General features: G+C 52.8%; 1 protein-coding gene across 3 annotated transcripts in view; it reads left to right on the forward strand.

The window, feature by feature from the left end:
* The window catches only part of ATP1A3 (ATPase Na+/K+ transporting subunit alpha 3), a 52,101-nt gene extending 27,410 nt beyond the window's left edge, over positions 1-24,691 (forward strand). For all 3 annotated transcript variants that reach the window (XM_065664377.1, XM_065664376.1, XM_065664378.1), the window contains 12 exons: positions 1,218-1,410; positions 5,113-5,288; positions 8,972-9,108; positions 12,111-12,261; positions 16,585-16,753; positions 16,854-17,008; positions 18,576-18,699; positions 20,440-20,585; positions 21,460-21,590; positions 22,893-22,994; positions 23,456-23,547; positions 24,605-24,691. In XM_065664377.1, the coding sequence (XP_065520449.1) occupies positions 1,218-1,410; positions 5,113-5,288; positions 8,972-9,108; positions 12,111-12,261; positions 16,585-16,753; positions 16,854-17,008; positions 18,576-18,699; positions 20,440-20,585; positions 21,460-21,590; positions 22,893-22,994; positions 23,456-23,547; positions 24,605-24,633 (1,605 nt within the window). In that variant the 3' untranslated portion in view covers positions 24,634-24,691. The remainder of the gene's footprint in view (positions 1-1,217; positions 1,411-5,112; positions 5,289-8,971; positions 9,109-12,110; positions 12,262-16,584; positions 16,754-16,853; positions 17,009-18,575; positions 18,700-20,439; positions 20,586-21,459; positions 21,591-22,892; positions 22,995-23,455; positions 23,548-24,604) is intronic.
* The last annotated feature ends 308 nt before the right edge of the window (positions 24,692-24,999 follow it).

The raw sequence follows: 24,999 nt of genomic DNA on the forward strand, positions 1-24,999 counted from the left end.
TCCAATAGGAGGCACCCACATCCCATAGGTTACATCCCATGGGTTACATCCCACATCCAATGGGAGACATCCCACATCCAATGGGAGACACCCACATCCCATGGGTTACATCCCACATCCAATGGGAGACACCCATATCCAATGGGTTACATCCCACATCCAATAGGAGACATACCATATCCAATGGGAGACATCCCACATCCCATGGGAGATGCCCAAAATCCAATGGGATGCATCCCACATCCAATGGGAGACACCATAAATCCAATGGGATGCATCCCAGATCCAATGGGTTACATCCCACATGCAGTAGGAGACATCCCACATCCAATGGGATACATACCACATACAACGGGAGACACCCAAAATACAATGGGATACACCCAAAATCCAGTGGGATACATCCCACATCCAATGGGAGACACCCTAAATCCAATGGGATGCATCCCAGATCCAATGGGTTACATCCCAGACCCAGTAGGAGACATCCCACATCCAATGGGAGACACCCAAAATACAATGGGAGACACCCTAAATCCAATGGGGTACACCCCACATCCCATGGGAGACACCCCACATCCCATGGGGGATGCTCAAAAGCCAATGGGGGAACCCCAAATCTCCCTATCCATTCCCCCCCATCCCATTTCACCCCATTCCCATTCCTCCTCCTATTCCCATACCCTCCAATCCCTCATTCCCATTCCCCCATTCCTCCCCCTATTCCCATTCCCCTCCATCCCCATCCCTATTCTCCCCCATTCCCCTTCCTCCCCCTATCCCCATCTCCTCCACTCCCTCATCCCCATCCCCATCCCCCCCATTCCCTTTCCTCCCCTTATCCCCATATCCTCCACTCCCTCATTCCCATTCCCACTCCCCCATCCCCATCCCCATTCCCCCATTCCCTTTCCTCCCCTTATTCCCATATCCTCCTATCCCCATTCCCCTTCCTCCCCCTATCCCCATGCCCTCCACTCCCCCATCCCCATCCCCATTCCCCCTATTCCCTTTCCTCCCCTTATTCCCATATCCTCCCATCCCCATCCCCATTCCCCCCCCGTCCCCACTCCAACGCCCAACATTCCCAGGTGCCTCCAGGCTGGAATTCTCCACAGAGCCCTGTGCGTGTATGGGGTGTGTGTGTGTGTGTATGGGGGGGGGATACCCCTATAGGCTCCCATTGACCCTATAGACATCTACACGTCCCCCCCCAGCTCTCCATCCATGAGACCGAGGACCCCAACGACAACCGGTACCTGCTGGTGATGAAGGGCGCTCCGGAGCGCATCCTGGACCGGTGCTCCACGATCCTGCTCCAGGGCAAGGAGCAGCCCCTGGATGAGGAGATGAAGGAAGCGTTCCAGAACGCGTACCTGGAGCTGGGGGGGCTCGGGGAGAGGGTCCTGGGTAAGGGGGGGGATTGGGGGGGGAGAGAGGGGGATATAGGGATAAGGGGGGATAGAGGCATGGGGGGATAGAGGGGGATAGGGGGATGGGGGGGATAGAGGGATGGGGGGCATAGAGGGGAGTATAGGGATAAGGGGGGATATAGGGATAGAGGGGGATAGGGGGATAGAGGGGGATAGAGGGATGGAAGGGGATATAGGGATGGACGGGGATAGAGGGATGGGGGGGATATAGGGATAGAGGGGGACAGAGGGGGATAGAGTGACAGGGGGGGATATAGGGATGGAGGGGCATAGAGGGATAGGGGGGGATATAGGGATAGAGGGGGATAGAGGGGGACAGAGGGATAGAGGGGGATAGAGGGATGGGGGGATATAGGGATAGAGGGGGATAGAGGGATAGAGGGGGATAGAGGGATAGGGGGGTATATAGGGATGGGGGGATACAGGGATAGAGGGGGATAGAGGGATAGAGGGAGAGAGGGGGATATAGGGTTGGGGGGGATATAGGGATAGAGGGGGATAGAGGGATGGAGGGGATAGAGGGAGAGAGGGGGATATAGGGATGGAGGGGGATAGAGGTATAGAGGGGGATAGAGGGATGGGGGGGATATAGAGATAGAGGGGGATAGAGGGGTGGGGATATAGGGATATTGTGATGGGGATATTGGGATGGGCGATATAGGGTTGGGGATATAGGGGGATATAGGGATGGAGATATTAGGATGGGGATATGGGGATGGGGATATGGGGATGGGGATATGGGGATGGGGATATGGGGATGGGGATATAGGGTTGGGGATATAGGGATAAGGATATTGAGATGGGGATATAGGGGGATATAGGGATGGGGATATAGGGGGACATAGGGGGTGAGGATGGGGATATAGGGGTATATGGGGGTCCTAGGTGTCCATGGGAGGATGACGATGGGATGGGAACGGGGCTAAGGAGCGATATAAGGGGATATAGGGAGTGAGGAGGGGGATATGGGGGGATATAGGGAGTGAGGAGGGGGATATGGGGGGATATAGGGAGTGAGGAGGGGGATATGGGGGGATATAGGGAGTGAGAATGGGAATATAGGGGGATATGGGGGTCCTAGGGGTCCATAGGAGGATGAGGGTGAGATGGGAATGGGGCTTGGGGGAGATATAGGTGTTGAGGATGGGGATATAGGGGGATATATCCCTATATGATGAGATGGGAATGGGGCTCAGGGGGGATATAGGGGGATATAGGTAGTAAGGATGGGGACATAGGGGGATATATCCCTATATGATAAGATGGGAATGGGGCTAAGGGGGTATATAGGGGGATATAGGTGGTGAGGATGGGGATATAGGGGGATATATCCCTATATGATGAGATGGGAATGGGGCTCGGGGGGGATATGGGGGGATATAGGTGGTGAGGATGGGGATATGGGGGATATATCCCTATATGATGAGATGGGAATGGGGCTCGGGGGGGATATAGGGGGATACGGGCATCCCTGAGGTCCTTGGGATATGGGGGCTATGGAAGCGCAGAGGGGCTGTAAGGGATCTATAGGGGTACAAAGAGGGGGGTTTGGGGTATAAAGGGGGGTGTTTTGGGGTGCAAAGGGAATATTTTGGGGCACAAAAGGGGTGTTTTGGGGTAGAAAAGGGGTGGAAAGGGGTAAATTTGGGTACAAAAGGGGTGTTTTGGGGTAGAAAAGGGGTGGAAAGGAGTAAATTTGGGTACAAAAGGGGTTTTTGGGGCACAAAAGGGGGTGTTCTGGACACAAAAGGGGGTGTTTGGGGCACAAAGGGGGTGTTTTGGGGTAGAAAAGGGGTATTTTGGGGTACCAAAGGGGTATTTTGGGGTAGAAAAGGGGTGTTTTGGGGTACAAAATGGGTGTTTTGGGGCACAAAAGTTATATTTTGGGGTACAAAGGGAGTATTTTGGGGCAGAAAGGGGTAAGTTCGGGGTACAACAGGAATATTTTGGGGTACAAATGGGGTATTTGGGGGTAGAAAGGGGTGAGTTTGGGGTACAAAGGGAATATTTTGGGGAGCAAAAGGGGTATTTTGAGGCACAAAAGGGGTGTTTGGTGCAGAAAAGGGGGTATTTGGGGGTAAAAATGGGTATTTGGGGTACAAAAGTGATATTTTGGGGTACAAAGGGAGTATTTTGGGGCACAGAAGGGGTATTTTGAGGCATGAAAGGGGGATTTGATGTACAAAAGGGGTGTTTTAGGGTACAAAAGATATTTTGGGGTACAAAAGAGTTGGTTTGGGGCACAAAAGGGGTATTTTGGGTTACAAAAGGGGTATTTTGGGGTACAAAAGGAGTATTTTGGAGCACAAAAGGGGTATTTTGGGGTAGAAAAAGGGTGTTTTGGGGTAGAAAGAGGTAAGTTTGGGGTACAAAGGGAGGATTTGGGGGCACAAAAGGGGTGTTTTGGGTTAGAAAGAGGTTAAGTTTGGGGTACAAAGGGAGGATTTGGGGGCAGAAAAGGGGTGTATTGGGGTAGAAAAGGGGTGCTTTGGAGTGGAAAGAGGAAAGTTTGGGGTATAAAGAGAGTATTTGGGGGCACAAAATGGGTATTTTGGGGTAGAAATAGCTAAGTTTGGGGTATTAAAAAGGGAGGATTTTGGGGTGCAAAATGGGTGTTTTGGGGCAATAAAGGGGTGTTTTGGGGCACAAAAGAGGTGTTTTGGGGTAGAAAAGGGGTATTTTGGGTAGAAAGAGGTAAGTTTGGGGCACAAAGGGGTATTTTGGGGTAGAAAAGGGGTGTTTTAGGGTAGAAAGAGGTAAGTTTGGGGTACAAAAGGTGTGTTTTGGGGTAGAAAAGGTGTGTTTTGGGGGTAGAAAAGGGTTTTTTGGGGTAGAAAAGGTGTGTTTTGGGGGTAGAAAGGGTTTTTTTGGGGGTAGAAAAGGGGTGTTTTGGGGTAGAAAAGGGTTTTTTTTGGGTAGAAAAGGGGTGTATTGGGGTAGAAAAGGGGTGTTTTGGGGTAGAAAGATGTAAGTTTGGGGTACAAAGGGAGTATTTTGGGGTACAAAGGGAGTATTTTGGGGCGCAAAAGGGGCATTTTGGAGTATGAAGAGGTAAGTTTGGGCTACAAAGAGAGTATTTGGGGGCACAAAAGGGGTGTTTTGGGGTAGAAAAGGGGTGTTTTGGGGTAGAAAAGGGGTATTTTGGGGTAGAAAAGGGTTGGTTTGGGGTAGAAAAGGGTATTTTTGGGGGTAGAAAAGGGGTGTTTTGGGGTAGAAAAGGGTTTTTTGAGGGTCGAAAAGGGGTGTTTTGGGGTAGAAAATGGTTTTTTGGGGGTAGAAAAGGTTTTTTTTGGGGTAGAAAAAGGGTGTTTTGGGGTAGAAAAGGGGTGTTTTGGGGTAGAAAAGGGTTTTTTGAGGGTAGAAAAGGGGTGTTTTGGGGTAGAAAAGGGATTTTTGGTGTAGAAAAGGGGTGTTTGGGGGCAAAAAAATGGTATTTTGGGGTAGAAAAGGGGTGTTTTGGGGTAGAAAAGGGTTTTTGGGGCAGAAAAGGGGTGTTTGGGGGCAAAAAAATGGTATTTTGGGGTAGAAAAGGGGTGTTTTGGGGTAGAAAAGGGTTTTTTGGGGCAGAAAAGGGGTGTTTGGGGGCAAAAAAATGGTATTTTGGGGTAGAAAAGGGGTGTTTGGGGTAGAAAATGGATGTTTTGGGGTCGGGGGCTCTGACCCTTGCCCCCCCCCCCAGGTTTCTGCCACTTTTACCTGCCCGAGGACCAGTACCCGAAGGGCTTCGCCTTCGACTGCGACGACGTCAACTTCGCCACCGACAACCTCTGCTTCGTGGGGCTCATGTCCATGATCGACCCCCCCCGCGCCGCCGTGCCCGATGCCGTGGGCAAGTGCCGCAGCGCCGGCATCAAGGTGAGACCTGAAACCGCCCGGATTCGGCCCAAAAAGAGGCGGAAAGTGGCCCCGAAACAACCGAAAGTAGCCCCAAAATGGCTCCAATACAGCGGAATTCAGCTTGAAAAGAGACCCCAAACAGAGCAAAATCGCCCCAAAACAGAGGAAAATAGCTCCAAAACAGCCGAATTCAGCCTAAAAAGAGACCTGAAACAGAGGAAAATCGCCCCAAAACAGAGGAAAATAGCTCCAAAACAGCCGAATTCAGCCAAAAAGAGACCTGAAACAGAGGAAAATCGCCCCAAAACAGAGGAAAATAGCTCCAAAACAGCCGAATTCAGCCCAAAAAGAGACCCGAAACAGAGGAAAATAGCCCCAAAACAAGTGAATTCAGCCCAAAAAGAGAGCCAAACCAGCCGAAAATAAGCCCAAACCAGAGGAAAATCGCCCCAAAACGGCTGAATTCAGCCCAAAAAGAGAGCCAAACCAGCCGAAAATAAGCCCAAACAGAGGGAAAATAGCCCCAAAACAAGTGAATTCAGCCCAAAAAGAGACCCGAAACAGAGGAAAATCGCCCCAAAACGGCTGAATTCAGCCCAAAAAGAGAGCCAAACCAGCCGAAAATAAGCCAAAACCAGAGGAAAATCGCCCCAAAACATCAGAATTCAGCCCAAAAAGAGACCCAAAACAGAGGAAAATAGCCCCAAAACGGCTGAATTCAGCCCAAAAGAGACCCGAAACAGAGGAAAAATAGCCCCAAAACAAGTGAATTCAGCCCAAAAAGAGACCCAAAACAGAGGAAAATCGCCCCAAAATGGCTGAATTCAGCCCAAAAAGAGACCCAAAACAGAGCAAAATCGCCCCAAAACAGAGGAAAATAGCCCCAAAACAAGTGAATTCAGCCCCAAAAGAGAGCCAAACCAGCCAAAAATAACCCCAAACCAGAGGAAAATAGCCCCAAAACAGCCGAATTCAGCCCAAAGAGTCCCAAAACAGAGGAAAATAGCCCCAAAACGGCTGAATTCAGCCCAAAAATAGAGCCAAACCAGCCGAAAATAACCCCAAACCAGAGGAAAATCGCCCCAAAACGGCTGAATTCAGCCCAAAAAGAGACCCAAAACAGCTGAAAATAACCCCAAACCAGAGGAAAATAACTCCAAAACAGCCGAAGTCAGCCCAAAAGAGACCCAAAACAGCAAAATCGCCCCAAAACAGAGGAAAATAGCTCCAAAACAGCGGAATTCAGCCTAAAAGAGACCCAAAACAGAGGAAAATCACCCCAAAACGGCTGAATTCAGCCAAAAAGAGACCCGAAACAGAGGAAAATCGCCCGAAAACAGAAGAAAATAGCTCCAAAACAGCCGAATTCAGACCGAAAATAGCTGAATATAGCTCCAAAAGAGAGGAAAATAGCTCCAAAACAGCTGAATTCAGCCTAAAAGAGACCCAAAACAGCAAAATCGCCCCAAAACAGAGGAAAATAACCCCAAAACAAGTGAATTCAGCCCAAAAAGAGACCCGAAACACCCGAAAATAACCCCAAAACAGAGGAAAATACTTCCAAAACAGCCGAATTCAGCACGAAAATAGATTAATATAGCCCCAAAACAGAGGAAAATAGCCCCAAAACAACTGAATTCAACCCAAAAAGAGACCCAAAACTGAGGAAAATAACCCCAAAACAGACAAAAAAGCTCCAAAACTAGCCGAATTCAACCCGAAAATAGCCCTAAAACAGAGGAAAATAGCCCCAAAACGGCTGAATTCAGCCCAAAGAGAGACCCAAAACAGCCGAAAATAACCCCAAACCAGAGGAAAATAGCTCCAAAACAGCCGAATTCGGCCCGAAAATAGCCGAATATAACCCCAAAACAGAGGAAAATAGCTCAAAAAAACCCAAAAATAACCCCCAAACAGCAGAATTCAGCCTAAAAAGAGACCCCAAACAGAGGAAAATATCCCCAAAACAGAGGAAAATTGCCCAAAACAGAGGAAATTATCCCAAAACACCCCAATTTCCCTTCAAATCACCCAAAATCACCCAAATCACTCCAAAACCACTCAAATAACCCAAAATCATCCCAAAAAACCCCAATTTCCCCTTAAATCACCCAAATCACCCCAAAGTCCCCAATTTCCCCTCAAATCACCCAACCCACCCAAATCACCCTAAAACCACTCAAATCACCCAAACCCCCTCAAAACCCCCAATTTTCCCCTCAAATCACCCAAAATCACCCACATCTTCCCCAATTCCCCTCAAATCACCCCAAATAACCCCCAACCCCCCCAATTTCCCCCCCACTTCCCCTCAAATCACCCAAATCACCCCAAAATCCCCCAATTTCCCCCTCAAATCACCCCAAATCACCCCAATATCCCTCAAATCACCCAAAATCACCCAAATCACCCCAAACCCACTCAAATCACCCAAATCACCCCACCCCCCCAAATTTCCCCTAAAATCACCCAAATCACCCCAAAACCCCCCAATCCCCATTCGATTTACCCCAAATCACCCCAAATCACCCCAAAATCACTCAAATCACCTCAAAATCCCCCAGTTTCCCCCTCAAATCACCCAAAACCACCCAAATCCTCCCCGAAACCACTCAAATCACCCCAACCCCCCCCAATTCCCCCTTAAATTACCAAAATCACCTCCAAACCCCCAATTTTCCCTTCAAATCACCCAAATGCACCCCAAATCCTCCCCAATAACCCTCAAATCACCCGAATCACCCCAAAATCCCCCAAGTTCCCCTCAAATCACCCAAATTCCCCCCCAAAAAAAACATTTCCCCCTCAAATCACCCAAAACCACTCAAATCACCCCAACCCCCCAAATTGAACCTCAAATCACCCCAAATCACCCAAATCACCCCAAAATCCCCCAATTTCCCCCTCAAATCACCCCAAATCACCCAAATCACCCCCAAATCCCCCAATTTCCCCCTCAAATCACCCCAAATCACCCAAATACCCCAATATCCCCTCAAACCACCCCAAATCACCCAAATCACCCCCAAACCACTCAAATCACCCAAAATCATTCCAAACCCCCCAGATTTCCCCCTTAAATCACCCAAATCACCCCCAAAAAACCAATTTCCTCTCAAAACACCCAAAATCACCCAAAACCACTCAAATCACACAGATCACCCCAAAATCTCCCTCAAATCCCCCGAATCACCCCAAAATCCCCCAAGTTCCCCTCAAATCACTCAAATCCCCCCCAAAAAAACCAATTTCCCCCTCAAATCACCCAAAGCCACTCAAATCACCCCAAACCCCCGAAATTGAACCTCAAATCACCCAAAATCACCCAAATCACCCCCAAAATCCCCCAATTCCCCCTCAAATCACCCCAAATCACCCCAATATCCCCTCAAATCACCCAAATCACCCCAAAACCACTCAAATCACCCAAAATCATCCCAACCCCCCCCGATTTCCCCCTTAAATCACCCCCAAAAACCAATTTCCCCTCAAAACACCCAAAATCACCCAAAACCACTCAAATCCCCCAAATCACCCCAAAATCCCCCGAATCACCCAAATCACCCCAATTCCCCTCAAATCACCCAAACCCCCCCCCCAAAAACCCAATTTCCTCCTCAAATCACGCGAATCACCCCCAAAACCCCCATTTCCCCCTCAAATCGCCCCACATCGCCCACATCGCCCACATCGCCCCATAGGTGATCATGGTGACCGGGGACCACCCCATCACGGCCAAGGCCATCGCCAAGGGGGTCGGGATCATCTCCGAGGGCAACGAGACCGTGGAGGACATCGCGGCGCGGCTCAACATCCCCGTCAGCCAGGTCAACCCCCGGTGCGTGCTGTGGGGCGCTATGGGGCGCTATGGGGCGCTATGGGGCTTTATGGGCACTATGGGCGCTATGCGCACTATGGAGCTCTGCTGGCACTTTGGGGAGCTATGGGGCACTATGGGGCGCTATGGGGTGCTATGGGCCACTATGGAGCTCTGTTGGCACTATGGGGTGCTGTGGGGCACTATGGGGCGCTATGGGCACTATGGTGCGCTATGGGCAATATGGAGCTCTGTTGACACTATGGGGCGCTGTGGGGCTCTGTGGGGCGCTATGGAGAGCTGCAGGGTGCTATGGGTGCTATGGGACACTATGGGGTGCTATGGGACACTATGGGCACTATGGGCGCTATGCACACTGTGGAGCTCTGTTGGCACTATGGGGCGCTATGGGGAGCTATGGGGCTCTATGGACACTATGGGGCACTATGGGGCGCTATGGGCGCTATGGGGCGCTATGGGAACTATGGAGCTCTGTTGGCACTATGGGGCGCTGTGGTGGTGCTATGGGGAGCTATGGGGCTCTATGGGCACTATGGGCGCTATGGGTGCTATGGGGCGCTATGGGCACTATGGAGCTCTGTTGGCACTATGGGGCGCTGTGAGGCGCTGTGGGGTGCTATGGGGCGCTATGTGGATTATGGAGTTCTGTTGGCGCTATGGGGTGCTATGGAGCGCTATGGGGCGATGTGCGGTGCTTGGGCACTCTGGGGCACTATGCACACTATGGAGCTCTGTTGGCACTATGGGGCACTATGGGGTGCTATGGGGTGCTATGGGACGCTATGGGGCGCTATGGGCGCTATGGAGCTCTGTGGGCACTATGCGGTGCTATGGGGTGCTATGGGCACTATAGGGGGATATGGGGCACTATGTGGGGCTATGGGTACTATGGGGCACTGTGGGCTCTATGGAGTGCTGTGGGGTGCTGTGGGGTGCTATGGGGCGCTATGGGCACTATAGTGGGATATGGGGCACCATGTGGCGCTGTGGGTACTATGGGGTGCTATGTGGCTCTATGGGGTGCTCTGGAGCACTGTGGGCACTATAGGGTGCTATGGGGCACTGTGGGCTCTATGGGGTGCTGTGGGGTGCTATGGGGCGCTATGGGGGGATATGGGGCACTATGTGGCGCTATGGATGCTATGGGATGCTGTGGGCACTATGGGGTGCTATGTGGTGCTATGGGGTGCTATGGAGCGCTGCAGGCACTATGGGGTGCTATGTGGTGTTATAAGGCGCTATGGGGTGCTATAGGGTGTTATGGGGCACTATGGTGCACTATGGGCACTATGGGGCGCTGTGGGCACTATAAGGGGGGATATGGGACACTATGGGGAACTCTGGGCACTGTGGGCACTCTAAGGGGGATATGGGGCGCTATGGGGTGCTATGGGCACTATGAGGCACTGTGGGACGCTGTGGGGTGCAATGGGCCCCATGGGGGGGATATGGGGTGCTATGGGGGGGATTTAACAGGTTATGGGGGGGATTGGGGGTGCTATGGGGGGGAATCGGGGGTGATGGAGAGAAGTTAGGGAGGATGTAGGGGGATATGGGGCGCTATGGGGGGAGTTTGGGGGCTCCCCAGTGCATTGTTGGGTTGTCCCTATGGATTTTGAGTTGTCCCTATGGATTTTGAGTTATCCCAATGCATTATTGGCTTGTCCCTATGGATTTGGGGTTGTCCCTATGGATTTTGCCTTGTCCCTATGGATTTTTGCCTTGTCCCTATGGATTTTGCCTTGTCCCTATGGATTTTGGATTGAGCGTATGGATTTTGCCTTGTCCCTATGGATTTTGCCTTGTCCCTATGGATTTTGCCTTGTCCCTATGGATTTTGGCTTGTCCCTATGGATTTTGGATTGAGCGTATGGATTTGGGGTTGTCCCTATGGATTTTGCGCTGTCCATATGGATTTGGGGCTCCCTGATGCCTTTTTTGGGTTGTCCCTATCGATTTCGGTGTATCCCTATGGATTTCAGGATATCCCTGTCAATTTTCGGGATTTCCCTATGGATTTCAGGGTATCCCTATGGATTTCAGGGTATGCCTATGGATTTCGGGGTTGTCCCTATGGATTCAGGGTGTCCCTATGGATTCAGTGTATCCCTATGGATTTCGTGGTATTCCTACAGATTCGTGGTATCCCTATGGATTTTGTGGTATCCCTATGGATTTCAGGGTATGCCTATGGATTTCAGGGTTGTCCCTATGGATTCGGGGTATACCCTATGGTTTTTGTGGTATCCCTATGGATTTCAGGGTTTCCTATGGATTTCAGGGTGTCCCTATGGATTTCAGGGTATCTCTATGGATTTTGTGATATCCCTATGGATTTCGGGGTTTCCCTACGGATTTCGGGGTTGTCCCTATAGATTCGGGGTATTCTATGGTTTTCGTGGTATCCCTATGGATTTTGGGTTATCCCTATGGATTTCAAAGTTTCACTATGGATTTTTGGTTGTCCATATGGATTTCGGGGTATCCCTATGGATTTTGGGTGTATCCCTATGGATTTCGCAGTATCCCTATGGATTTAGCAGTATCCCTATGGATTTCGGGTATCCCTATGGATTTCGGGTATCCCTATGGATTTCACAGTTTCCCTATGGATTTCAGGGTATCCCTATGGATTTAGCGGTATCCCTATGGATTTCGGGTATCCCTATGGATTTCAGGGTGTCGCTATGGATTTTGGGGGTATCCCTATGGATTTCTAGTATCCCTATGGATTTCAGGGTATGCCTATGGATTTAATGGTATCCCTATGGATTTTGGGGTATCCCTATGGATTTCAGGGTGTCGCTATGGATTTGGGGGTATCCCTATGGATTTCTAGTATCCCTATGGATTTCAGGGTATCCCTATGGATTCAGGCTATCCCTATGGATTTAATGGTATCCCTATGGATTTCGCGGTATCCCTATGGATTTCGGGGTTATCCCTATGGACCCTGGTGTGCTGACCCCCCCTTCCCCTTTTCCTTTTGCCCCCCCCCAAAGGGACGCCAAGGCCTGCGTGATCCACGGCACGGACCTGAAGGACATGAGCTCGGAGCAGATCGATGAGATCCTGCAGAACCACACCGAGATCGTCTTCGCCCGCACGTCCCCGCAGCAGAAGCTCATCATCGTGGAGGGCTGCCAGAGACAGGTGCGGGGTACCGCGGAACGCACCGAAAACACCCAAAAACACCCCAAAACCGCACCAAAACACACCAGAAACAACCGAAAACAGCCCTGAAACACCCGAAAACACACCAAAAAGCAACCTAAACTCCAAAACCCCCGAAAACACCCCAAAAGCAGCCTAAATCACCCTGAAACACCCCAAAAACACCCCAAAAGCAGCCTAAAACACCCTGAAACACCCAAAAACACCCCAAAACACACCAGAAACAACCAAAAACAGCCCTGAAACACCCGAAAACACACCAAAAAGCAACCTAAACTCCAAAACCCCCGAAAACACCCCAAAAGCAGCCTAAATCACCCTGAAACACCCCAAAAACACCCCAAAAGCAGCCTAAAACACCCTGAAACACCCAAAAACACCCCAAAACACACCAGAAACAACCAAAACAGCCCTGAAACACCCGAAAACACACCAAAAAGCAACCTAAACTCCAAAACCCCCGAAAACACCCCAAAAGCAGCCTAAATCACCCTGAAACACCCCAAAAACACCCCAAAAGCAGCCTAAAACACCCTGAAACACCCCAAAAACACCCCAAAACACACCAGAAACAACCAAAACAGCCCCGAAACACCCGAAACACACCAAAAAGCAACCTAAACTCCGAAAGCCCAAAAAACACCCCAAAAGCAACCTAAACCACCCTGAAACACCCCAAAACATCCCAAAAGCAGCCTAAAACACCCTGAAACACCCCAAAACACACCAGAAACAACCAAAAACCCCCGAAACACCCAAAAACGCACCAAAAAGCAACCTAAACTCCAAAACCCCCGAAAACACACCAAAAGCAACCTAAACCACCCTGAAACACCCCAAAACCACCCCAAAACACACCAGAAACAACCGAAAACACCCCCGAAATACCCAAAAACGCAACAAAAAGCAACCTAAACTCCAAATGCCCCGAAAACACCCCAAAAGCAGCTAAAACACACCAGAAACACCCCAAAAACACCCCAAAACACACCAGAAACAACCGAAAACACCCCTGAAACACCCGAAAACACACCAAAAAGCAACCTAAACTCCAAAACCCCTGAAAACACCCCAAAAGCAGCCTAAACCACCCTGAAACACCCCAAAAGCAGCCTAAAACACCCTGAAACACCCCAAAAACACCCCAAAACACACCAGAAACAACCAAAAACAGCCCCGAAACACCGAAAACACACCAAAAAGCAACCTAAACCACCCTGAAACACCCCAAAAACACCCCAAAAGCAGCCTGAAACACCCTGAAACACCCCAAAACACACCAGAAACAACCGAAAACACCCCCGAAACACCCGAAAACACCCCAAAAGCAACCTAAACCACCCTGAAACACCCCAAAAACACCCCAAAAGCAACCTAAACCACCCTGAAACACCCCAAAAACACCCCAAAACACACCAGAAACAACCGAAAACACTCCCGAAACACCCGAAAACGCACCAAAAAGCAACCTAAACTCCAAAAGCCCCAAAAACACCCCAAAAGCAGCCTAAAACACCCTGAAACACCCCAAAAGCACCCCAAAACACACCAGAAACAACCTAGAGCACCCAAAAAAAACCCTAAAACCCCCAAAGCACTCGAAAACATCCCCCAAAAAACTAAAACACACCAAAAAGCAACCTAAACCCCAAAACACCCGAAAACACCCCCAAAACAACCTAAACCACACCAAAACCACCGAAAACACCCCCAAAACAACCTAAAACAGCCCAAAACAACCTAAAACACCCCAGAAACAACCTAAAACACACCAAAAAGCAGCTTAAACACCCCAAAACACACCGAAAACACCCAAAACACATCAAAAACAACCTAGAACACCCAAAAACCTAAAACACAAAAAAAAACACCCAAAACACCCCAAAACAACCTAAAACACACCAAAAAGCAACCTAAACCCCCAGAACACACAAAAACACCCCCAAAACAACCTGAAACACCCCAAAACACCCAAAACCACCCAAAATACCCTCCAAAACAACCTAAACAAACCTAGAACACCCTAAACCACCCCAGAAACCAACTGAAAACACCCCAAAAAACCACCTAAAACACACCAAAAACACCTGAAAACAACCGAAAACAACCCTAAAACACCCTTAACCACCCTAAAACACACCAAAACCACCTGAAACACCCCCAAACAACCTAAAACACACTAATAACACCCAAAAACACCCCAAAACCAACCTAAAATGCACCAAAAACAACCTAAAACACCCTAAAACACACCAAAACCACCCTGAAACACCCCAAAAGCAACCTAAACCACACCAAAACCACCCGAAAACAACCTAAAACACACCAAAACCACCCTGAAACACTCCCAAAACAACCTAAAACACAGCAAAAATACAGCAAAAATACCCAAAACCACCCGAAAACACCTCAAAACCAACCTACAACACACCAAAACCACAGCGAAAACTCCTGAAAACAACCCTAAAACAATCCAAAAAACACCTGAAAACACCCAAAACCACCCGAAAACACCCTAAAAATCACAAAAAAAACCCACAAACCAAAAATACCACCCCCAAAACACAAAAAACACCCTAAAATACCCATAAAACACCCAAACACAAAAAGCCACCCCAAAACACCCCCCAAAATGCCATAAAACACACCAAAAAACCACCCAAAACACCCCAAAACCACAAAAAACACCCTAAAACACCCTAAAAACACCCAGAATACCCTAAACGCACAAAAGAACACCCTAAAACCACCTCAAATCACCGTAAACCATCCCCAAAACACCAAAAAAAACCCCAAACCAACCCAAAACCAAAAAAACACCCTAACCCACCCCAAATCACCCCAAAACCAGAAAATAAAACACCCAAAACCACCCCACAAACACCAAGGAACACCTAAAATCACCCCAAAATATGACAAAGCCACCTCAGATCACCAGAAAACACCCAAAAACAGTGAGAAAACACCCTAAACCCCCAGAAAACACCCCAAAATCACCCAGAAAACACCCCAAACCACCCCAAACCACCAAACAACCACCCCAAATCACCCCAACCACCCCCAAAGCCCCCAAGAACCCCCATCAAACTCAGTCTCCAGTGCCTGAGGAGATGAGCCCCAACCAGAGAAAACACCCCAAAACCACCCTGAAAACACCCCAAAACCAGCCAAAACACCCAAAACCACCGCCAAGAGCCCCCAAGACCCCGTGCGTCAAATCCAGCCCAAGCAGCATCTCCAGAGGCCATGGAGATGCTCAAATACAACCCAAAACCACCCAAAACCACCTAAAACCACCCAAAACCCCCCTCAGAACCCCCCACCAAAACCAGCCCCAACAGCACCTGCAGTGGCCATGGAGAGCAAATGTAGTCCCAAAAACCCCAAAAACCATCCCAAAACCACCCCAAAAGGTCCCATGTCGCTATGGTGCCACCACGATGGAGATGGTACCCAAGGTGCCACCGTGATGGGGATGATGGGGATGCTCCCCATGTCCCCATCACCATGGGGATGGAGATGGTACCCAAGGTGCCAAAATGATGGGGATGATGGGGATGCTCGCCATGTCCCCATCACCATGGAGATGGAGATGGCACCCAGGTGCCACCACGATGGGGATGATGGGGATGCTCTCCATGTCCCCATCACCATGGAGATGGAGATGGTACCCAAGGTGCCAAAATGATGGTGAGGATGAGGATGCTCCCCATGTCCCCATCACCATGGAGATGGAGACGGCACCCAAGGTGCCACCACGATGGGGATGATGGGGATGCTCCCCATGTCCCCATCACGATGGAGATGGTACCCAAGGTGCCACCACGATGGGGATGATGAGGATGCTCGCCATGTCCCCATTGCGATAGGGATGGGGATGCCACCCAAGGTACCGCCGTGATGAGGATGCTCCCCATGTCCCCATCACCATGGAGATGGAGATGGTACCCAAGGTGCCACCATGATGGGGATGCTCCCCATGTCCCCGTCACCATGGAGATGGAGATGGTACCCAAGGTGCCACCCTGATGGGGATGCTCCCCATGTCCCCGTCACCATGGAGATGGAGATGGTACCCAAGGTGCCACCATGATGGGGATGATGAGGATGTTCCCCATGTCCCCATCACCATGGGGATGGAGATGGCACCCAAGGTGCCACCATGATGGGGATGATGGGGATGCTCCCCATGTCCCCATCACCATGGGGATGGAGATGGTACCCGAGGTGCCACCGTGATGGGGATGCTCCCCACGTGCCCACATCCCCATCCCATGTCCCACCTCATGTCCCTGTCCCCAGGGCGCCATCGTGGCGGTGACAGGCGACGGTGTCAACGACTCCCCGGCGCTGAAGAAGGCCGACATCGGCGTGGCCATGGGCATCGCCGGCTCCGACGTCTCCAAGCAGGCGGCCGACATGATCCTGCTGGATGACAACTTCGCCTCCATCGTCACCGGCGTGGAGGAAGGTTTGCATGGGATCCATAGGGATATCCCTATGGATTCAAGGGTGGGGGGGGGTATTTGGGATGGGGGGGACAGCGTTGGTGACCATCCCCGTGCCCTCAGGCCGCCTGATCTTTGACAACCTGAAGAAGTCCATTGCCTACACCTTGACCAGCAACATCCCCGAGATCACCCCCTTCCTGCTCTTCATCATGGCCAACATCCCCCTGCCCTTGGGTACCATCACCATCCTCTGCATCGACCTGGGCACCGACATGGTGAGAATGGGGGGGGGGGGGCACCAAAAGTGGGGGGGGACCCCCCTTATAAGAGCACCCCCAAAGCTTTGGGGACCCCAAAGTCCTCTGTGGGCCCCAGAACCTCAAATCCCCCACAGTGGGACCCCAAGAACCTCCCTATAGGGATGCTATGGAGGGCAATAGGGTGCAAATGGGATGCAGTGGGGTACCATGGGGTGCTCTAGGGATGCTATGGGGACACCATGACCCACATAAAGGGGGGGGGACCCTTTTTATGAGCACCCCTAAAGCTTTGGGGACCCCAAAGTCCTCCCTATGAGCCCCAGATCCTCCAAAGCCCCATGGTGGGACCCCAAGAGCCTCCCTATAGGGATCCTGTAGAGGGCAATACAGTGCAAATGGCATGCAGTGGGGTACCACGGGGTGCTCTAGGGATGCTATGGGGACACCATAACCCCCATAAAGGGGGGAAACCCCTTTTATGAGCACCCCCAAAGTTTTGGGGACCCCCAAAATCCTCCCTATGGGCCCCAGAACCTCCAAAGCCCCATGGTGGGACCCCAAGAACCTCCCTATAGGGATGCTATGGAGGGCAATAGGGTGCAAATGGGATGCAGTGGGGTACCATGGGGTGCTCTAGGGATGCTATGGGGACACCATGACCCACATAAAGGGGGGGACCCCCTTTTAAGTGAACCCGCAAAGCTTTGGGGACCCCCAAAGTCCTCTCTGTGGGCCCCAGAACCTCCAAATCCCCCACAGTGGGACCCCAAGAACCTCCCTATAGGGATGCTATGGAGGGCAATAGGGTGCAAATGGGATGCAGTGGGGTACCATGGGGTGCTCTAGGGATGCTATGGGGACACCATGAGCCCCATAAAGGGGGGAACCCCTTTTATGAGCACCCCCAAAGCTTTGGGGACCCCCAAAGTCCTCCCTATGAGCCCCAGATCCTCCAAAGTCCCATGGTGGACCCTAAAAACCTCCCTATAGGGATGCTATGGAGGACAATAGGGTGCAAATGGGATGTAGTGGGGTACCATGGGGTGCTCTAGGGATGCTATGGGGACACCATGAGCCCCATAAAGGGGGGAACCCCTTTTATGAGCACCCCCAAAGCTTTGGGGACCCCCAAAATCCTCCCTATGGCCCCAGAACCTCCAAAGCCCCATGGTGGGACCCCCAAGAACCTCCCTTTAGGGGTGCTATGGAGGGCAATAGGGTGCAAATGGGATGCAGTGGGGTACCATGGGGTGCTCTAGGGATGCTATGGTGATACCATGACCCACATAAATGGGGGGAACCCCTTTTTAAGAGCACCCCCAAAGTCCTCTCTGTGGGCCCCAGAACCTCCCAAGCCCCACAGTGGGACCCCAAGAACCTCCCTATAGGGATGCTATGGAGGGCAATAGGGTGCAAAGGGGATGCAGGGGGGTACCATGGGATGCTCTAGGGATGCTATGGGGACACCATGAGCCCCATAAAGGGGGGAACCCCTTTTATGAGCACCCCCAAAGCTTTGGGCCCCCCCCAGTGGTACCCATGTGGGGTGACCCCCCCTCATTGTGTCCCCCCCCCACACCAGGTCCCTGCTATCTCCCTGGCCTATGAGGCGGCCGAAAGCGACATCATGAAGCGGCAGCCCCGGAACCCACGCTCGGACAAGCTGGTGAATGAGCGGCTCATCAGCATGGCCTATGGGCAGATCGGTGAGATATCGCGATAGGGGGCAGGGCCCGGGGTTGGGGGGGGCGAGATGTCGGGGTATAGGGGGAGATATTGCGATATAGGAGGCGATATGGGGGAGAAGGGGGGGCAAATATGGGGGGGGGAAGCGAGATATCGGGATATAGGAGGCGATATGGGGGAGAAGGGGGGCAATATGGGGGGGGGGAAGCGAGATATCGGGATATAGGAGGCGATATGGGGGAGAAGGAGTGCGATATTGGGGGGGGAAGGGAGATATAGGGATATAGGAGGCGATATCGGGGGAGAAGGAGTGTGATATGGGGGGGAAGTGAGATATCGGGATATAGGAGGCGATATGGGGGAGAAGGAGTGTGATATGGGGGGGGAGCGAGATAGAGGGGGGACCCCAAAAAGTTGGGGGGGGGAACCAAAAATCCCAAGGAAAGCAGCATCCTGCATCCCTGAGCACCCTCTGCGTTGTGGTACCAAGGAGGGGAGCAGCATCCTGCTTCCCTGAGCATCCTCTGGGTGGTGGTACCCAACGGGGGAGCAGCATCCTGCATCCCTGAGCATCCTCTGCGTTGTGGTACCCAAGGAGGGGAGCAGCATCCTGCATCCCTGAGCATCCTATGGCTTGGGGTACGCAACAGGGGAGCAGCATCCTGCATCCCTGAGCATCCTCTGGGTGGTGGTACCCAAGGAGGGGAGCAGCATCCTGCATCCCTGAGCATCCTCTGGGTTGTGGTACCCAATGAGGGGAGCAGCAACCTGCATCCCTGAGCATCCTCTGCGTTGTGGTACCCAAGGAGGGGAGCAGCATCCTGCATCCCTGAGCATCCTCTGGCTTGTGGTACCCAAGGAGGGGAGCAGCATCCTGCATCCCTGAGCATCCTCTGGGTTGTGGTACCCAAGGGGGGAGCAGCATCCTGCATCCCTGAGCATCCTCTGTGTTGTGGTACCCAAGGAAGGGAGCAGCATCCTGCATCCCTGAGCATCCTCTGGGTTGTGGTACCCAAGGAGGGGAGCAGCATCCTGCATCCCTGAGCATCCTCTGGGTTGTGGTACCCAAGGAGGGGTGCAGCATCCTGCATCCCTGAGCATCCTCTGGGTTGTGGTACCCAATGAGGGGAGCAGCAACCTGCATCCCTGAGCATCCTCTGAGTTGTGGTACCCAACGGGGGAGCAGCTTCCTGCATCCCTGAGCCTCCTGTAGGTGGTGGTACCCAAGGAGGGGAGCAGCATCCTGCATCCCTGAGCATCCTCTGGGTTGTGGCACCCAACGGGGGAGGAGCATCCTGCATCCCTGAGCATCCTCTGGGTTGTGGCACCCAACAGGGGAGCAGCATCCTGCATCCCTGAGCATCCTCTGCGTTGTGGTACCCAAGGAGGGGAGCAGTATCCTGCATCCCTGAGCATCCTCTGGGTTGTGGCACCCAACAGGGGAGCAGCATCCTGCATCCCTGAGCATCCTCTGGGTTGTGGTACCCAAGGAGGGGAGCAGCACCCTGCATCCCTGAGCATCCTCTGGGTTGTGGCACCCAACAGGGGAGCAGCATCCTGCATCCCTGAGCATCCTCTGCGTTGTGGTACCCAAGGAGGGGAGCAGCATCCTGCATCCCTGAGCATCCTCTGGGTGGTGGTACCCAAGGAGGGGAGCAGCATCCTGCATCCCTGAGCATCCTCTGGGTTGTTAAGGGGCGATATGGGGGTTCAGGGGATCGGGGGTGCCCTGACCCCCCTTTTCCCCCCACATTCCCTAGGGATGATCCAGGCTCTCGGTGGGTTCTTTGCCTACTTCGTGATCCTGGCCGAAAACGGGTTCCTTCCCTCCCGCCTGGTTGGGATCCGCCTGCGCTGGGACGACCGCACCGTCAACGACCTGGAGGACTCCTATGGGCAGCAGTGGGTCAGTGCCCCATAGCGCGCCCTATAGCAGCCTTATAGCGCCCCATAGAGCCCTATAGCACACAGAGCACCCCATAGTATCACCACAGTGCCCCACGGCATTCAATAGTGCCCCATTGCCCTCCATTGCGCACCATAGTGCCCTAGAGCATCCCCATACCACCCATTGCACCCAATAGCTTTCCTTAGTACCCCACTGCATCCCATTGCCCCCCGTTGCACCCCATAGCATCGCCATTGTAGCAGGGGCTCAGTCTGAGGGGCTGAGCGCCCCACAGAACCCTATAATACCCCATAGAACCCCCATAGCACCCCATTGTCCCCCCGTTTCACCCCATAGCATCCCCATTGTGGCAGGGGCTCAGTCTGAGGGGCTGAGCGCCCCACAGAACCCTAGAATACCCCATAGAACCCCAATAGCACCCCATTGCCCCCTTTTGCACCCCATTGCAGCCGTGGGTCAGTCAGGGGTGGCTCAGCACCCCATAACACCCCATTGTATTGCTATAGCATCCCCATAGCACCCCATAGTACCCCACTGCATTCCATAGAACCCTCTAGCACCCCATTGCCCCCTCTAGCACCCTATTGCCCTCAATAGCACTCCCTATTGCCCTATAGCATTCCCTAGCACCCCATTGCAGCAGTGGGTCCCTGCACCACAACTGGGGGTCTCTGCACCCCAATTCCCATAATGGGGGGGTCCCTTCACCCCAACTGGGGTCTCTGCACCCCAATCCCCCTCCATAGCAACCCAGCACTTACCCTGTGCACCCCAATCCCCCCATATAGGGGCACCCCATAGCTCGGGGGGTGGGGGGGGTGGGGGGATAGTTTTGGGGGTGTCTCTGACGTCATTTCCGGTCCCCCCCCAGACCTATGAGCAGCGCAAGGTGGTGGAGTTCACTTGCCACACCGCGTTCTTCGTCAGCATCGTGGTGGTGCAATGGGCAGACCTCATCATCTGCAAGACCCGGCGCAACTCCGTCTTCCAGCAGGGCATGAAGTAAGGGGGGGACCCCAAAAGATAAAGGGGGGACCCCCAAAAATAAGGGGGACCCCAAAAGGTTGGAGGGGGGGGAACCCAAAAAGCCCAGGGGAAACAGCTTCCTGCATCCCTGAGCATCCTCTAGGTGGTGGTACCCAAGAGGGAAGCAGCATCCTGCATCCCTCAGCATCCTCTGTGTGGTGGTACCCAAGGGGGAAGCAGCATCCTGCATCCCTCAGCATCCTCTGTGTGGTGGTACCCAAAGAGGGAGCAGCATCCTGCATCCCTGGGAGATGCTATGGAGGGTGGGACCCGAATCTATAGGGAGGGACCCCAAAATATAGAGGGGATCCCAAAAAGTGGGGTGTAACCCAAAAATCCCGAGGGAAACAGCTTCCTGCATCCCTGAGCATCCTCTGGGTTGTGGTACCCAATGGGGAAGCAGCATCCTGCATCCCTGAGCACCCTTTTGGTGGTGGTGCCCAAGGGGGAGCAGCATCCTGTATCCCTGAGCATCCTCTGTGTTATGGTACCCAAGGGGGGAGCAGCATCCTGTATCCCTGAGCATCCTGTAGGTGGTGGTACCCAAAGAGGGAGCAGCATCCTGCATCCCTGGGAGATGCTATGGAGGGTGGGACCTGAATCTATAGGGAGGGACCCCAAAATATAGAGGGGATCCCAAAAAGTGGGGTGCAACCCAAAAATCCCGAGGGAAACAGCTTCCTGCATCCCTGAGCATCCTCTGGGTTGTGGTACCCAATGGGGAAGCAGCATCCTGCATCCCTGAGCACCCTTTTGGTGGTGGTGCCCAAGGGGGAGCAGCATCCTGCATCCCTGAGCATCCTCTGTGTTATGGTACTCAAGGGCAAAGCAGCATCCTGCATCCCTGAGCATCCTCTGTGTTATGGTACCCAAGGGGGGAGCAGCATCCTGTATCCCTGAGCATCCTGTAGGTGGTGGTACCCAAGGGGGAAGCAGCATCCTGCATCTCTGAGCATCCTCTGTGTGGTGGTACCCAAAGAGGGAGCAGCATCCTGCATCCCCGGAGATGCTATGGAGGGTGGGACCCGAATCTATAGGGAGGGACCCAAAATATAGAGGGGATCCCAAAAAGTGGGGTGCAACCCAAAAATCCCGAGGGAAACAGCTTCCTGCATCCCTGAGCATCCTCTGGGTTGTGGTACCCAAGGGGGACGCAGCATCCTGCATCCTTGGAGATGCTTTATGGGGGTCTCTCGATACTGGGGGGCACAGGGGGGTATCGGAGGGGGTCCGGGGGGTTTGTGGATTTTGGGGGTGATGCTCTTTATGCCCCCTTAGGAATAAGATCCTGATTTTCGGGCTCTTTGAGGAGACGGCATTGGCCGCATTCCTCTCCTATTGCCCTGGCATGGACGTGGCTCTGCGCATGTACCCCCTCAAGTAAGGGGGGGGCACCCCACATTTGGGGGGCTATGGGGTTTATGGGGGTCTACAGGGGTCTATGGGGTCTATGGGGGGTCTATGGGGTCCTAAGGAGGGTCCTAAGTGGGGGTGCAGCATCCTTCATCCCTGAGCATCCTCTGGGTAGTGGCACCAAGGGGGGTCTTGGGGTCCTGGAGGGGTCTATGGGGGCTTTGGGGTGTCCAAAGGGGGTTTAAGGGGGGTCTGGATGGGTCCATGGGGTGTTTGGGGGTGTTCTCGGGGGGTCTTGAAAGCCCTAAGGGTGATTTTGGGTGGATTTAACCCCTTTATGGGTGGATTTAACCCCTTTTTGTGTGGATTTAACTCTTTTGGGGGTGATTTAACTCTTTTGGGGGTGAATTTAACCCATTTTGGGGTGAATTTAACCCATTTTGGGGTGAATTTAACCATCATTTCTATCCCCCCCCCCCCCCCCCCAGGCCGAGCTGGTGGTTCTGCGCCTTCCCCTACAGCTTCCTCATCTTCGTCTATGATGAGATCCGCAAACTCATCCTGCGCCGCAACCCCGGAGGTGGAATGGGGGGCTAGGGAGTCTATGGGGGGCTATGGGGGTCTATGGGGGGTCTGTGGGGGTCTATGGGGTCCCAAGGAGGGTCCTAAGGGCAGAGCAGTATCCTTCATCCCTGAGCATCCTTTGGGTAGTGGTACCCAAGAGGGGGTCTTGGGGTCCTATAGGTGTCTATAGGGTTTATGGGGACCTATGGGGGTCTATGGGGGTCTCAAGGAGGGTCCTAAGGGAGGAGCAGCATCCTTCATCCCTGAGCATCCTTTTGTAGTGGTACCCAAGGAGGGGGTCTTGGGGGTCCTATAGGTGTCTATAGGGTTTATGGGGACCTATGGGGGTCTATGGGGTCCTAAGGAGGGTCCTAAGGGAGGAGCAGCATCCTTCATCCCTGAGCATCCTTTTGTAGTGGTACCCAAGGAGGGGGTCTTGGGGGTCCTATAGGTGTCTATAGGGTTTATGGGGACCTATGGGGGTCTATGGGGTCCTAAGGAGGGTCCTAAGGGAGGAGCAGCATCCTTCATCCCTGAGCATCCTTTTGTAGTGGTACCCAAGGAGGGGGTCTTGGGGGTCCTATAGGTGTCTATAGGGTTTATGGGGATCTATGGGGGTCTATGGGGTCCTAAGGAGGGTCCTAAGGGAGGAGCAGCATCCTTCATCCCTGAGCATCCTTTTGTAGTGGTACCCAAGGAGGGGGGTCCTGGGGGTCCTATAGGTGTCTATAGGGTTTATGGGGACCTATGGGGGTCTATGGGGTCCTAAGGAGGGTCCTAAGGGAGGAGCAGCATCCTTCATCCCTGAGCATCCTTTGGGTAGTGGTACCTAAGGGGGGGTCCATGGGGTCCTGGGGCGGGTCTATGGGGTCTATAGGGGTTCTAGGGGTCCAAGGGGGGAGCAGCATCCTTCATCCCTGAGCATCCTTTTGTAGTGGTACCCAAGTGGGGGGTCTTGGGGGTCCTATGGGTGTCTATAGGGTTTATGGGGACCTATGGGGACCTATGGGTGTCTATGGGCTTTTAGGGGTGCCTTGAGCCCCCCCTCACCCCCTCTCCCCTCTCTCCTACAGGTTGGGTCGAGAAAGAAACCTACTATTGAGCCCCCCAACCCGGAACCCCAAACCGCCCAAACCACCCCAAAACCCACCCAAAACCCCCAAAAAACCCCAAAACCACCCCAAAACCACTTCCTCCCCCCCACCTAAAACCCACCCCGGGGGGGGTGGGGGGTGGGGTGGGGTGTTACAACCCCCCTATAAGCCCCGCCCCTTTAAACCCCACCCATTTAAGCCCCGCCCCCCATTCAGCCCGCCCCCATTGAGCTCTATGGGGAGGGGGGAGGGGCGCCTCGCCTTATGGGGGGGAGGGGCTAAAAGGGGGGGGGGAGGGTTTTGGGGGTTCCCGCCCCTCCCCCCCTCCCCCGCCCTCCCGAAAATGGTTTAAAAAAAAAAAAAAAATTTGTCGT

The sequence above is a fragment of the Lathamus discolor genome, unplaced genomic scaffold (assembly GCF_037157495.1).
Source record: "Lathamus discolor isolate bLatDis1 unplaced genomic scaffold, bLatDis1.hap1 Scaffold_159, whole genome shotgun sequence".
Taxonomy (NCBI): Eukaryota; Metazoa; Chordata; class Aves; order Psittaciformes; family Psittacidae; genus Lathamus; species Lathamus discolor.